The 16,958-nt window shown below is 40.4% G+C and overlaps 1 protein-coding gene across 1 annotated transcript in view; it reads right to left on the reverse strand.

Annotated features, from left to right (window-relative positions):
* CUBN (cubilin) overlaps positions 1–16,958 on the reverse strand; it is a 184,331-nt gene that overhangs the window by 166,020 nt on the left and 1,353 nt on the right. The window contains exons 3-7 of the mRNA XM_075211910.1: positions 12,898–12,993; positions 10,166–10,204; positions 7,711–7,812; positions 4,201–4,304; positions 2,690–2,816 (exon numbers count right to left, since the gene is read on the reverse strand). Coding sequence (XP_075068011.1) covers positions 2,690–2,816; positions 4,201–4,304; positions 7,711–7,812; positions 10,166–10,204; positions 12,898–12,993 — 468 coding nt within the window. The remainder of the gene's footprint in view (positions 1–2,689; positions 2,817–4,200; positions 4,305–7,710; positions 7,813–10,165; positions 10,205–12,897; positions 12,994–16,958) is intronic.

Genomic DNA, 16,958 nt, shown 5'->3' on the forward strand with positions numbered 1-16,958 from the left:
CTTGAGTCTCCTTACATAAATGCAGTAGGATATTTGGATGCATTATGTGGTTCTGTTAGTTTAACATGATTTTTGGAAAACATTTGCATAAGAGTGGAACAAGGATATTTAAATAAAGCGACACAAAATGGTTTCTAGACTTCCTAGTAATGGATCCTGGAAAACAAAGGTTCTAAACAGTTTTTTGTTTCAAAGAAAGAAATTTCCTAATGCAAATTATTTTCAACATGACCTTAGATCTCCTAGGGCAAATAAAAAAAAATACTAACCAACACCTTAATCCCAATGATTTTAATAGCTCTAACAGTAGTTCATGTATTATATCTGAAAATACCTGATGCTAGAGGAATTGCTTTATACCTAAATTTAAGCCAAGCTCTAAACCAAATCCTTAATTGTAAAATGAATACAAACTGTAAAACTACCCTAACAAAGGATAGTGTGCTACCCTAAATTCTAAAGATGTAAGAAATATATCAGACATGATCATTTGTGCCAATAGAAAGCAAATAGATTTTCTTGTACTGCTACCTTTAGAAAACTGAAACTCAATATAGCCCCAGTGTTTGAGAGAGGCACAAAGACACACACACACATATAAATGTGTGTGTGGTGGTGTGTGAGAGAGTATGTATGTGTGTGTGTGTGTGTGTGTGTGTGTGTGTGTGTGTGTGTGTGTGTGAGAGAGAGAGAGAGAGAGAGAGAGAGAGTGTGTGTGTGTGTGTGTATATGTGTGTGAGAGTGTGTGTATGTGTGAGCGTGTGTATGTGTGTGTGTGCGAGAGTGAGTGTGTGTGTGAGAGTGTGTATGTGTGAGAAAGTATGTGAGTGTATGTGTGTGTGTATATGTACAATCACAAGTCTGCGGCTTTATGATCAATTTATAGAGGGTTGGGTCGCTTTGGTAGTGATCATGGCTTAGACCCTCTCAATTTCTTGTTAAACTCCTTTGGCCAGAGATTTCTCCCTTGGGGCAGCACAGTGGCTTAGTGGTTAGCACTTCTGCCTTACAGAACTGGGGTCATGAGTTTAATTCCCGACAATGGCCTTATCTGTGAGGAATTTGTATGTTCTCCCTGTGTTTGCGTGGGTTTCCTCCGGGTGCTCCGGTTTCCTCCCACACTCCAAAAACATACTTGTAGGTTAATTGGCTGATAACAAAATTGACCCTAGTGTGTGTGTGTGTATGTGTCTCTGTGTGTGTGTTAGGGAATTTAGACTGTAAGCTCCAATGGGGCAGGGACTGATGTGAGTGAGTTCTCTGTACAGCGCTGCGGAATTAGTGGTGCTATATAAATAATTGGTGATGATGATGACGATTATGGGTTTTCAATTGCCTTTAACACATCTCCATTTATTTTTCTAATAGATGGAACATTTGTGAGCTAATATTTTCACCTGTTACCTCCTACAAAATGAATGAGAACCATAGAGGATAATCCTCACCCTACACATTACATACAACAACCCACTTACAACAGGAACCATTTCAATGTATCAATTCCAAGTTACAGTTGGTCATTGTACTGTGACTTGTTCTGGAAATATCAAATAGGTTTAAGTTGCATATTTTCTTTTGCTACAGTATTTAACAAAAAAAGGAAAACATGTTCTTCTCCCCACTTCCAGCATACCACAATTATTATACGGTTTGTAAATATGATTTCTCACAAAGGCAAAAGAAAAAACTGAATGTGCGTGAAAAACGCATCCAGTGATCGATTCACCTCAGCTATCTGGGAGCGCGTGACTTGTACAGGAGGAGGGGACCCATTCATTGCAGGCGGACAATTAAGCTACTATATAGTGCATAATAGTCTTTCACAACTCAAGACATTAGTATCAAAACATACAAAAACCAGGTTGAAACCCATAAACTGCTGGTGAACCTTAGAATTATATTTCCAAGTTACACATCTCTAGTGGAGCATTATCTTACAACTCTTGACTTGACTTTAAGGGTGTCAGATAAATCCAGCTTTTCTGAAAGCTCTCGATAAACGTTGCACGTTCAACAATCAAATTTAGCACTATATATAATGAACTAGTTATTAATTGGTTATTAATGGATAAGATGCCTCTGTTGTTCAGATACCTGTATTGGAAGGCAGCACGATGGCACAGTGGTTAGCATTGCTACCTTCTAACGCTGGGGTCATGGGTTTGACTCCAACCTGGGCCCTGTCTGTATGGAGTTCGTATGTGCTCTCCGTGTTTGTGTGGGTTTACTCCCACACTCCAAAAACATACTGGTAGGTTAATTGGCTTCTAACAAAAATGTACCCCAGTGTGTGTGTGTGTGTGTGTGTGTGTGTGTGTGTGTGTGTGTGTGTGTGTGATAGGTTTGTAAGCTCCAACGGGGCAGGGGCTGATGGGAATGATTCCATACTCTGTACAGCGCTGTGACATATGATTGGTGCTATATAAATAAACAGTAATAACAATGTATATGTCTACTGTGCCTAATTAAATGTTGGTGTTGCACATAGAGCATGAAAGTGCATGCTCAGGTATTGTACACTACATCTCACATTTAATTAGACGCCACATTTAGGTATTTTCAGATGTATCCATCTGATTATTATTAAATTACATTACATACCGAGAACAAACTTTTGGAAATTATAAATATAGACATTAAATATAAAATTTCTGCCTGAGATTGGAAACACATTTCTTTTACTGCTTACCTGATTTTCCTGAACTCTGTCTAAATCTATACATATCCCATGTACACACAGCACTGCGGAGCCTGGTTTGCAGTCGTCATACTTGGAGGTGCACTGGAGTCCGTACCATTCTGGGGTACAGGAGCAGCTGCAACAGACAACACACAGCAGGTAACAATTACCTGATTAACGAGGCTCTGTCACCTTTCTACGTGTGCAGCAATGCAGTACAATAAACAATTCTCTTTTGTCCCCTGCAGCTCATACATTGTGACTACACGGTGTGTGGATGGGGGGGGGGATTCTATGGGCAAAATTAGTCAACAAAAAAACTTCACCTAAGACTAAAAAACTTTGTTTTGGTTAAAGTTCAATGATAAACTAAAATTATATTATAAATGATTTGAATAAGCTATTATCTGGATCCATTGGGACCCCAGGGGGTGTATTGGACCAATGCTGCCATATTGGATCCATGTCGCTCTCCTCTCACCCCTCGGCCTATTTCAACTTTAAATGTGAAAGTTCCTGTAACAAGAAGGATGGACTATAAAAGAAGAGTGACGCTGTGCATACACGCAAGTTTACCCGTTTTCCCGCAGAGGATTGTAATTAGGTCTATATCAAACTGGTTCACCAACCAGTTCGAGAAACCATCTCTAAGGTTCAAAAATTAGTAATATATTCTCCAACCTTAGGTTGACTAAAAGTTTGAGCTAAACACAAGCACGGCGAACAGGTTCAACGATATGTTCAAACCGGATCAAACATACTAAAGCTTGTTCAAACTTAAATGGCTACATTGTATAGTATTTTTAATGGTTTTCCATACGAATGTTGAATTCAAATTTCGTAATGTTCACTGTTCCAATTAAAAAAAAAAATAAACATTTTTTTACTTAGTACCCACTATGTATATAAAGCATCCACAATCTGTAAAGTGTACACAGACATTGTATTCTAATACTAAGTACTGATGGAGGGTTCAGGCCGCCCTAGGCTAATATACTTATAGCAGCCCCCTAGCCTGCCATCCAGGCTAAAACGCAGTAGGAAAAACCATCTCATCCTTAATTTAAATTCCAGCTTCCTTCCCCCCCACTACCCATAAATGTGTATATGAACGAGCGCTACGGAGGGTGAACTGAGGCGCCCGCCGCCATCTTTGTCTCTCCTACTCGCTTATCCTCATGTGCCCATTCAAGGGTGACTCATTGTCTTCAGCATTTACCACGGGAATACGTCAAGATTAAAACCTTACTACATTTTTCTTTCAAGTTATCTTTTTACTTAGAGAACAACTATTATCTTGTTTTTTAAAATTAATTTCAGTTTATACCTCTCCCTGTAACAATTTTGCACCCGCCAAAAGTCTTGCGCCCCTAGGCTGCAGCCTAGTCAGCCTATTGGATAATCAGGCCCTGTCTAACAGATGCTTATCTGATAAACCCATTGGGATTAATTGTAAAGCTAATAGAGAAGGTTAGTGGTATTATTATTTCAGTAACCAGTTCTGTTACAGCAGCTTTTACCTGTAGCTTCCAGGTGTGTTCTTACATTCACCTCCATTGTGACATCCCAGTGCGGTCCCAGCATAATTCTGACATTCATTTACATCATCAGAACAAGTAGGGCCCTGGATAATGAAGACACATGGTATGTTTACCTAGGGTATAGCTATAGATCCATATGCAGTAATGTCACTTACTTGTCAGTGTGAACTGTGAGGCTAAAGCTGGCAGAGAGTGTAAAAATGTACCACTCAGATCTCTGACTTAAGATAACAGAATCAGGGATTTGCTTTCAAGTGCATCTACCTGTCAGCAGCTTCTAGTCCTGATTTGACCATGATTAGACTGGGGCTATATGGATGTTACAGTCATACTTGCCAACTCCGGCAAGAGACTCCCGAAATCCGGTAGGTCTCCCGGACTCCCGGGAGAACAGGCAAGTATCCCGCATACTGCTATTTGATGGCCAAAATGACGCGATTGATCGCGTCCCGCCCCCTCCTGCTCTCCAAGCTGCCTGGGATCTCCCGGAATTCAATTTGGCAGGTATGTGTTACACACTGTTCTCGGACAGGGAAAAGTTCAAAGTCACCGTCATGTTCCTCTACCACACATGAAATCTCTCACTAGTTCTTGCATTGTAGCTTTCCAATCATGAGTGCCACGTGATAGAATGCCACGCAATAGAATGCCACGCGGTAGAATGCCACGCGGTAGAATGCCACGCGGTAGAATGCCACATGATAGAATGCCCTCTGTGTTATCCAACTGCATTCTCACATTCCGGAGACTCTCTAATGAGAGCTGGGGTTGTGGCCCTGCACATAGAGCTTACAAGGCTGATGCTGATTTGGGCATATGGCCGCTTGTTTAGAGTAAAATATTCAAATTTATACAGTGCATATCTACAAAAAATAAAGTAAGGGGGTGGGCGCATAACTTAGGCAGTCACGCAGAGAGACGCATACATGCCTATCACTTGTGGATGCCTGAGGGCCGGTGAACATTCATGCTGATAATGATAACAGTCGGCTGCGCTAGCTAGCCACTTCTGATTGGCTGGTTGGAGATTGACCCCTGAAGCCCATTGGAGCTTTCTTCAATGCTTGTGCCTAAATTATATGATTTTGCAGGGATATTTTAGAACACATTTTTTGCTACTTTCATTCGTACATGAGAAGGAGGATTATACGGCAGTGTTATAGAGGGTTTGTTCATTTAAATTAAACCTAATGGCAAATACTTTTTTTGCTATAAAAACAAATGTTAACTTTTGCGCTTATAAGCTGGTTGGGTGCAGGTGTATCTCAGTCTCAGTACGCCAGGTGTCGCTAAATGCATCCTAAAATGCGTCTGAGAAGATTGGGTGATGTAAGAAGGTGAGTCTATCACAGCCTCTCTTATGTGAGCAACTTCAATGCCAACTCTGCCCCTCGTCACAGACATGGAGGCGGAATGAGAAGCAGCTTACTAACAATTGTTTTACTGCAGTGGGGGTATATGTGGTGCAAAGAGGTATCGAGCAATGTCATTATGCACCAGTAAGATGAGAAGCAATCGTTATAGTTTTACACTGCACAGAAAACTTAGTGTGTCCTGGGGTCTGCAGTCAGCAAGCAAATATGGCTCTAAATAATCACTACTAGCATAATGCTGCTGTTACTGGTTCTGATAGGCTAAATTAACAGAGCACCAGAATCAAAATACAGGGGCAAACGCAAAATTTGTAGAGAGGGGTTTCCACACCACGCTGCCAGTGGGCGTGACCAGCATGCATGGGGGCGTGGCTGTATTATTAGACAGTGCTTGGCTGCTCTCCAACTCTCCCTATAATATACATGGGCAATGCTGCGTGTACTACTGTTAGGTGCACGCAGCTCTCCCTTTCCAAGCAGAGCCGTGTGAAGATGGGGGCAGGGTCCAGCCACCTCAATTATACAGTGTCCCAGGTTTGATGGGGGGTTTTCTGGCACTAGGAAACCCCCTCGGTTTGCCTATGAAATACATACATAGATAATAATTGATATATAAAGGAAAAATCTAGTATATAAGCTGGTACCTAGTTATAACAGAATGTGGACTAAATGTGGGTTGTTGTTGGAAAATAGACTGTATAAATTGTAAATAAAAGTATAAAATCAATAAAGAGTAGATATAGTAGATAGGTCCATTCAATCTAGACCTTTTATAATTTATAAATAGAGATTAACACCAGGGGGTAAATGTATCAAGCTGAGAGTTTTCTGGCGGGTTTGAAAAATGGAGATGTTGCCTATAGCAACCAATCAGATTCTAGCTATCATTTTGTAGAATGTACAAAATAAATGATAGCTGAAATCTGATTGGTTTTTCAAACCTGACGAAAAACTCTCATCTTGATACATTTACCTCCAGATTTGTTGAATGTAATGTATCTCAGGTGCATACAGGAAGAGAGTGTAAGTTATTGCTCAGCTTATTGCTGTAACACAACTTGTCATTTCTGACAGTGGAATGTCACACTAATATATAATCTCCAGCTACTTTTTCATATGGACAGATGACTTTATTTCTTTCTGAGCGTTTATTTTCTGTATAGTTTAAACAACAAGATGCAAACCTGTGGAATCTTGTGATCTCAATGGATTTAAATGATAAACACAAATAAATGCAAACTCATGTTAATCCCGCATCTTGTGTGATACCCCGTATATAGATGGGTGAGAACTGCCCCAAGCATGAGTTTCATGGGATCATCATTCAGACTTTCCGCTTGTGATGGTTACCACATTATAAGGGTAATGTACATGAATATGTATGCAACCACTTGAAAGCAGTCACATATATTTATCATTGTATATCACATCTGCCAAACACTCTAAGGCTTCATCTTTGCATGCAAGATCCAATGTCTGTTCAAAGAGCCACAGTGGTTAGCATTGCTGCCTCACAGCTCTGCAGTCATGAGTTCGATTCCAACCAAAGCCCTATCTTGTATGTGTTTCCTCCGGGTGCTCCTGTTTGCTCCCACCATCCAAAAGAATGTAGGAAAATTAATTGGCTTCTGATAAAATAATCACAACTGTCTCATTGTTCCATTATGAGCCCAATTACTTATCACAATGCTTTTGATTGTCATCTGTACTTTCAGCATTACCCAGTTATTATTAAACCAAACTCCATGTCAATGTGATGATATTTGGATGGGTATGTATGGATTTTGTTTTTTTGATTCAAGCCAAATCGGTCAACCCAATAAAAATAAAAAAAACAGACATTTTATATTACATGACATAGACCTAAATACCTTCCATCATTTCAACATCTAAAAGAGACTCTGTCATATATTACTGCTACTTAATGCATAGTATAACAGAGTGCCTTTCTCTAACACCAGAGTAAGCCAATCATATTATATGACCATCTTACTATAGCGCGGCCCCATCATTTGAATGATCATTACAAGCTATTACTAGCTGATATCCTAGACTCTATGCAGCCTGGAAGTTTAATATCATTAATTTGGTTGAGACAATCAGTTTGTTTTCTTACCTGCCAATTACTGGGGCACAAACAGAAGAATGAATCTAAGAGGTTTAAACACGTTCCTGAATTCTGACACGGATTACTGTTACACACCTTCCGGGTGATGGTCTGTAATAATAGGTAAATATATACATATAATTAACAATATGTTGATAGATTTTACTTCTAGTAATTAATTCAGGACCAGTAAAATACCTGACTTGATTGTATTTCATTGCAACAATGAGTGTAAAATGAATTGCACTATAAAAGATTTTTTTTGAAGGATTTAGAATCTTACAAACATTAAAAGAAAGGTATGTGTAGCCCACCGAATGCAGGCTGTATTTTCAATGAGTTTTACAGGGGCCATGATAATGGTCAGATACCTTTTTTATGTGCAGGTAACATGAGTCATCAATTAATTGCTTATGTACTTCTAAGTTTTCAAAAGACCCATGGTCTGAATCTCAAACTACACAGCACAGTTACTCAGTAACACACACATACCCACATACACAGTGACAAAGTGGAAATATAGAAGTTGCAGAATGGAAAATGTAATGGGAATGTACGTGAATGCATGGGCAAACGCAGGATTTGTAGAGGGGGGTTTCCACACCATGTCGCAGTGGGCATGACCAGCATGCATGGGGGCGTGGTTATAATTTTAGACAGTGCTTGGCTGCTCTCCAACACTGCCTATTCCCATAATATACATGGGCAATGTTGCGTGCACTACTGTTAGGTGCACGCAGCTCTCCCTTTTCAAGCAGAGCCGTGTGAAGCGGGGGCAGGGTCCAGCCACCTCAATTATACAGTGCCCCAGGCTTCAAAGAGGGTTTCCAGGCACTAGGAAACCCCCGTTTTTTTCTTTACGGTGATTGGAAACTTTTGCCTTCATTTTACAATGAAGGCAACAGGAGAAGCTGCGGTATGGCATAAACATGCCTGCTAATTTTAGGGCTCTGTCCTGATGTCACGCCCGGGGACAAGTTTGTCCCTTGGAGGGGGGAGGGAATGTTGGGGGATGCGAGATATCTAATGCGCAGCGTAGCACTTTACAGCGCTATGCAGCCCTCTGGGGGTCTGACCACACCCCATCACGCAGTGACTGTGCCCCCTGTTAAGCTGCCAGGATATGACATGTTGCGAGGTATTCATACCACTGTATAGAACCCTACTTGTTCCACTGCACGTACAGATTAGTTATGCTTTCTGGTAATGTGTGGGTTAAGGAATGCCAACGTTTTGTCACATTGACCATCACCGGATGGAAAAAACACAGTCCCACATTTTTACAAGAGCACAATTTCAAAGTGCAGGATTGGTGCATCTATATGATGTTAGTTTGCATTAGTTCTAAAGTAGAGATGAGAGTTATGGCAGCAAATTTCATGCTAATCATGTTACATGGTGTAAATTTATAGCAGTATAAAATTCCCAGAATAAAATCTTAAAGTTCTGCTTCCCCATCCATCTGAATGCCATTTCATACTGTATTTGTTAATTCATATTTGGTGTATTCTATAATATATGATGCAATAAAGAGGGTTATTTTCCACACCTCTCCTGCATAGAGAAAGGTGAGATCCCAGGGAATCTGCAGCTTAAGGTTGCAGACAGGGTTAAATAGCAAGACTCCTAGTCTGTACTCACACAGATGGTCTAATGAAGAAATTAGATTAAAGGGAGGGGGTTAATGGTATTTACACCTGTACTGTACATTTGATCAGTGTGACCAATGTCAAACAGTGCCCGGTGTCCAGACAAGAGGATTATGTCTAGCCAGTGATAGGTTGCCTGGTGTCATCCTGACGGAAGGTGTACGCTGTGTTATTGTGATGGAACAACAAAAGCGCTGTTTTCAACAAGAAGTTGTTCGTGTATGAATTACCTAAGGGTGTCCGTGTCTCAATGAATAGAGCTGAGACAACAGTAAATTAATTAAAGTATTACTACTACTACTACTACTAATAATAATAATAATAATATTAATAATAATAATTTTATTTATATAATGTTTTTCATGCAGTGGATGGAAGACTGGGAACACTTAAGGCCATATTATGTTGATGCAAGGTGTCAAATTTTGGAGTATAATACGGAATAAGGGAAAATATTTTGCGGAACAAATATTAAAATGTTGCATATCTCATCTTAAAGGTACGCACACACACACACAGCTTTCTAAGCTCCTTATATGTTGTCCTGCAAATGATTTCACAGCATCATCCACACAACTTACAATGATAAATGTTTGTAGTGCATTAATACACATTGAGCAGATGACTGAACATGAATTTTGCTTGCTCTATTAATTGATCAATCATCTGTTTGGTCATTGACTTGAGGTGCCCTGTGACAACTAAAGAAACTGACAACTGAAATCTCCCCAATATTTTTACACGTGTGTGATGTCATCAGTTTAGGTATGAAAAAAAAATTGCATCTGCATAAGACAGTCCGGTCATTTTCTTACCTCTTGCAAACTTTGAAATCTGTTTTCAATATTGGTTAACTAGAGGGAAAAAATAAGCAGCATATAAAGAATGAGAGTACTTTTAGTCAATTACTACTACTACTACTACTACTAATAATAATAATAATAATAATAATAATAATTCAAGGGCAGGTTATTCAAAATGCATCTAGAAAGCCATACAAGCGAACAGTCTTGATGTTAAAGAGTGTCATGATCTCTCCAAATGGATATAGTTTGGGGTGAGGGTGGATGGGGAGTGTAGCTATTTTGTTCCACATTTCTAAATCAGGACTGGTGACAGATATTCTGTGTCCCTCTTGGGCCATTTAAAGTCCCCCTGTCCCCTATACCTAGTGAAGGAAGCCATTTGCACAATATCTATCTAAGGGGAAGTTTTGGGCTTTTTATTCTAGCAATCCAGACATGTGTTCTAGAAGAGGAACGAAAGAGTTCGGTGTAGTTCCAAATTTGATGCATTTGGGGCATTTTGTGGGTCTTAAATCAATCTGCAAACAGATAACAGGATTCCAGACAATGGGTAACATTCGACGGAAGTGGAATTGCAACAAACAAAAACACAACACATTAGATATTAATGTAAAATTTCACAACAAATGGAACCTATTTACAATATAAAACTATTGTCAAAAAATACTTTTAAAGTGAAACTGTACCCTACACTCAGCGGAGGCATTTTTTTGGGCTGAACTAATTTCACATACATGATTCACAATTCATCGTAGCATGGGGCCGACGCTTCTGAGTGTTTGTGGCACCCTACAAATAAAAGTTTTATAATGCTTTGATAGGCTGAGTATTGGTTCAGTACACCAAATGGCTGTGTCTACTCTATGTAGCTGACGGGTACACTTGAATAACCTTCTCTTTTTCAACAAGAAACCAAAACGAACAGATTCAGTAAAATATTAACTATTGTCAACCATTGCTGAGTAAACAGAACCACAGGAGATCTGATGATCTCTAGTTCCAGAAATCATTACCAGGAATGGAATAGTGCACTACCGCTTCATGGCAAAAGTGGCAGTACCATTCCCACCTCACAGGCATAGTTGCCAATTCCGCTTATACCAAGCGGAATTGGGCTTGTTTTTTTTCAGAGTTGTGGGTTTTTTCTGGTGGTCGCGGTTTGCGGGTTTTTGGGCTACATAACATTTTTTTTTTTTCAAAAAACTTTATTGCCTTGTGTATAATAACGCTTTAGTCAGTGTAAGGACGCTACTGGTCTCTTACGTGGTCCTGACCTCAGGTGTTGGGAGGTAAACTTCAGCGTTGTATACAGTAGATATGGAGAGTATATATGCGACCAGACAGAACATGATGTGTGTAATTATAGTGTAAAGCTAGGGATACATTGTAGTGTACAGAGAAAACAAACCCCCTAAAGTGCAGCTATAACTCCTGAATCTTCATCTTTAGTTACTGTAACTGCAGAAACTGCTACAGATCCCATTACTATTAATATTATCTTGATATTTGTATCATAAATAGGATTGTTTGGGCTTGTTTTTCACTTAGTGGTTGCTTGTTTTTATTTCAGAGTTGGCAACCCTGCTCACAGGCCTCAATATAGTAGGGTGGGAAACCTCTTCAGTGGCGCACGCAGGGGGGGTTTCTGAGTCTCTAGAAACCCCCCCTGCGCTAACTAAGTTGCCACTGTCCTATACAGCAGCTGCGGCGCTGTCAAAGAAGCATCCGCGGCGGTGCTGTATTGTATACAGCACCGCCGCAGACGCTTCTTAGACAGCGCCGCGGCTGCTGTATAGGACAGCGCTGGCTAAACGGAGCTGCTGCGCATGCGCAACAGCTCTCTCTCTCTCGTGGTTTTTTTTTTTTTGGTCGGCGGGGGGAAACCCCCCCCCCCGACAATCCTCCGTGCGCCCCTGCTCTTCTGAACATGCACGGTCATCCACATGCACCCAATCCTGCTCAGAGGAGGCCTTGGGGGGGGGGGGATGGAAGGAGTGGGGCCCTGCAGAGGGAGGTGCCAGTCCCGCATCACCTTCGGACGCAGTAGTCACTGCACTCCCTAATAAGCTTAATGTTGCACCCTTGATCAGTACTATACATGTGTTTTATTTCAGAGATTCGTATTTACAGCCATACAAATCTTTCAAAATCATTCCTCCGCCTGCTAACAGAGTTTGAACAAGACTCTAGCATGCCCATTTTGCATTAACATAATCCATGCTTGGAATTTGGGTCATGCTTAGAACTGAAGTAACAGAAAAGAACAATACACAGGCAGTATTACCCCTGTTATGAGTTATGTTTTTTCGGTTGACTCTGTCAAAGTGATCACTATGAGCAAAAGCTAAAAATAAGTTTCCTTTTTTATCATGTTTGTTCACCCCAGCGTTCTAGGCAGAAGCCTGTGTGAACACACACAGCACTTTCATACCTATGGATCCATGATCCCTAATGTGCTGGTGACTCCCTTCTGTATTCTAGGAGAAAAACAAAACAAAGGACTGAAGAATTAACACTGACAATGTATTCTTCTGTACAGTCTGCCCCCACCAGCCCTGTGGAGAGAAACCAAGATTTAAGAGAGAGCAGCCTCTCCGTTCTCTAGGACCCAGCGACACCACTGAGGCGTGCAGCATGTATATAGCTGCCTCCACTTTGTGTACTCAGTGGGTATTCTTTAGCTCATAATAACCTATTGACACCAATCTGCAGAGCACAGTCTAGTACAAAAATCACCGTACCTTTGTGTTAAATTGAGCAATCTGGTTTGTAACAGTCTGATTGTTTCCAATAACAGTAGCTTTTAGTTGAGCAATTTCTTCTTGATTTGTACGTATCTGAAAATCAAAATAAAACAAAAATGTTTCGGAGTTTTGCCAGAAAAACACATCTTCCGTAATACAGTTAATGTCCACTTTTAACATATGTTTTAAGACTTCAACAAAAAGAATGTAGAGAGGGGGTAAAATTTGCACACGGTATATTAGCACTCAGCACCTAGCAGTACTTTTGCTATTTACTTCTTTCAGGGTATTCAAAGTTTAAAAACCCCACTCAGGACCTCAAATATAAAGTTGTGAGGTAGGGGTTAACTAAAGGCCTGGGGATCACATTCAGCCCTCAAAGGGGTCATATGCGGTCGTCATTGTAGTTTCTGCTTATTGATATTTTTCTTATTAATTTTGAAGCCACTTCATAGTGCATTATTACGGTCTAGAATAGTACATAGTTGCCTACTGTCCCGGAATGTCCGGGAGACTCCCGAATTTTTGGGAGTTCTCCCGGACTCCCGGGAGAGCAGGGCAAGCTCACGGGTCGGTCCAGCTCACCTCGTTTGTGAAGTGTGTGGGGGCGAGGCTAAATGCGTCATCCTGGCCCGCACCACCCACCGATAGGCTGAAATGGGCAAATATTGGCAGGGGGCGTGGCCTAATGGCTCAATTCACGTGGTCAAGCCCCCAAGATGGAGCCCCCTCCCGGACAGCTGGCTGTAAAAGTTGGTAAGTATGGAATAGTATATTGAACTAGGAGTGCAGCTACAGTTTTTAATATAAGGAAATATGTTGGTTGTGTTGTTGAAGGAATGAGGTTATCTTATAAAAATGTTACTGAAAAGCGCGAGGAAGCTGCGAGGTGACGGAGGAGGAAGAGCCGGGAGCACAAACCGCTGTCAGCTGTGTTACTTTGTAATAGAGCTTGTTACTTTAATATATGAGTGCACTGTGGGAGCAAGAAGGGACGCTGGAAATAAAGGAGGACTGTTAATAGGATTTTCATATATTTTCTGCTGATTCGGTGCTTCAATACAACAAAATGGACAACTGAATGCAAAACACACCTACTAGGTTATCAGGTGTAAGGAGCATCTGAACTACACAGTGCACAGTGGAAGGGTTAACCTGCAGAACATTGTTATAATATAATATAGGCGTGGTGTGAATACTTGTATCAACAGCTGCGGCAGATAACCTTGTCTTTCCATTGATAACTTTATAATTCACACTAGATTATATACAGTGTTTGAACAATACCGGCTGTTCTCTACTACATCTGCATTAGCTCTTATACTGAGCATATTACATGCCGCATCTCGGGCCCCCAAACCCCCGGCCCCTCCCAATCCAACCAGTCACAGAATCCTCTCCCAAAACACAGATCTGTGCAATGAAATAAAAAAGTATAGAAAGCATAAACATTAAAACAGTATATAATAAGAAATGCACTACTAACCTAAGGATATTCTATAATGATATTAAAAGTCACCCGCGTGTACCATTAGCTTTATAAAAGCATTGATCTATCAGGCTATTGCTCTATATCAGTGATGGCTAACCTGTGACACTCCAGGTGTTGTGAAACTACAAGTCCCAGCATGCTCTGCCAGCTATCAGCTAGTTATCTACTGGCAAAGCATGCTGGGGCTTGTAGTTTCACAACACCTGGAGTGTCACAGGTTAGCCATCACTGCTCTATATGGTCACACATCTGTTGTGGTGACTTGTAATCCCTCTATATTTCACAGAAGGGAGTATTGTTCCAGATAGACTTCATCCCCTAATCTACCATTACTATCAATTATAGAACATTAAATTAAATTAAAGGTTTTCTTCCTGTCCTGAGCACCAGTTCCTAACCTTGGTAATATTTGTAACTGAATTTCCTCTAGTAATGTTGTGATCTGAGTTGAATTTTATTACACTCTTCACTTCCAGCCACATGGAGCTGTCTGCTGTAGTTATACAGTTACAGAGTAATAAAGACTCTTGGGGGTAGAATTACTAAACTGCAAGTTTGAAAAAGTGTTGATGTTGCCTATAGCAACCAATCAGATTCTAGCTGTCATTTTGCAGAATGTACTAAATAAATGATAACTAGAATCTCATTGGTTGCTATAGGCAACATCTTCACTTTTTCAAACCCGCAGTTTAGTAAATGTAACCCTTGGTTTGTCATAGCAGTCAAATTATAGTCAGTGAAACAGATTTCTTTGAACTAGATTCAAATAATGGTAAAGTATATTTCAAGTGAATTATTTTATATTATCCATACTATGCTGTAATATTCAGCATCAGTTATTATCAGCTATTATTATCTTGTTAGCTATTGCTGATAGCTCATATTTTATTTTACATTTTTAAATTGTTTTTTCCTTAGATGGTTTCTCCATTTTTTGGGGCAAACCCCCGTAAAAATAATCTGTGCTCCTCTTGACCCCCGCATTACAACAGATGGAGTCCTTCAGGAGAATCAGCTGTAGGACGTTCAGTGTCCCATCTTCCAGCAGGTCAGGTGTCCACAGGTGAGGAGGGGGGCAGGTTATATTAAGAAGAGTTGTGCTAAAGTGGACATCTCCTTTCAAGGGCCTTCATTTTTGTACCCAATCATTTGTCCTAGTATTAAAATATTGTTTAAAATAAAATGATCTATTAGTTTTTAGTTCACTTAACCTCTTATTGTCTGGAGGATATTTTGGGCCCCAATATATTGTTGTGGGTTTTATTTCTGTGTACACGCAATATTTATATTACATATAGTGTTGATGTTACAACTGTTGCGCACATTCTATAACATTAACACAAAAATGCAATCTCATTAGCTGTAATACATGTAACTTTTTGGGTTCTGACTTGTGAATTATACAACCACATCTGGATGAATAACAGAGACATATAAGGAATGTGTTGCCTGTGTTATCCCACAATTCCTTAAGCGAGGATTAATTCCCTATTTTTTATTTTGTTTTGTGAGTTAATACTATTTTATGGCAGAGGCTGTACACATGCTTTAACACTGATGGGGGAGATACTAATAACTGTACCCAAGCAAGTCCTGAAGCCATCTCACCGTAAGTGGAATGTGCCTGTGCCCATTATCTGGGCATGTAGAGTGGTTTCATGTAAAATGCACAACCTGGGGTACGTCCCACTCTGCATCATTGCCATGCTGTGGTTCTTTCTTCCTTACCTTTTTTTCTCCAAATTATTATTAATGATTAGTTTCTTAAGTGGCATGTGGCTAATATGGCAACCACAATCATGACAAATGATGTAGTGAACAGAGAGGCACTACCACCTAGGAAAGCTTACCTAAGGAAGTCAATCTCACTAGCTGGAGTCCCGAGGCTTCTACATACAACCAGCTCTGCTGGGGCAACTTAAATTTGTGAAGCATCTTTATATGACTGCAGAGGTGGAGGAGAGGACCAATCACAAGTCGCAATCTCTCGTTTGTTGCATGTGATCAGTCTTTTCACCGAACCCACACCCCCCCCCCTCCCAATTTTTCAGCTGGGGGTGGAGAATCCATTGGAACACTGGCTAAGGGGAGGGGCCACCTTTGAAAAAATGTTTTCTAGGTGGTAATGCAGATTTAGGTGCCCCCTTCTCAGCATGCTTGTTCACAGCACAAACCCCCTCCCCTCCTTCCTCTATACATGAAGGGAGGGCTCTAACTCTGAGATCACATGACCCCATTCTAGGTAATGAGCTTGAGAGCTGAAGCACAAATGCATTCCAGCTGAGAGATTCGCCTTGAAGTGGCAGCTACAGACCTCCCCCAGACAGAGAGATTTTACAATGAAAAGAAGAGTTATAGGAGGATATCCTGGAAAAATGTAAAAAAAAGAAAAATTTCTGTATAAATAAACAACAAAGTGTATGTGGGATGGCAGCGTTTGAATATCCTTTAAATTAAGCCAAATTCAACTAATTCAATAGAACTAATAAACTGTATTAAATAAAGTATTGTTTCATGATTAAGCTCCTCCTATTTTATTATGGTGGGTTGTAAAGTGTTATGGTGC

The sequence above is a fragment of the Mixophyes fleayi genome, chromosome 5 (assembly GCF_038048845.1).
Source record: "Mixophyes fleayi isolate aMixFle1 chromosome 5, aMixFle1.hap1, whole genome shotgun sequence".
NCBI lineage: Eukaryota > Metazoa > Chordata > Amphibia > Anura > Limnodynastidae > Mixophyes > Mixophyes fleayi.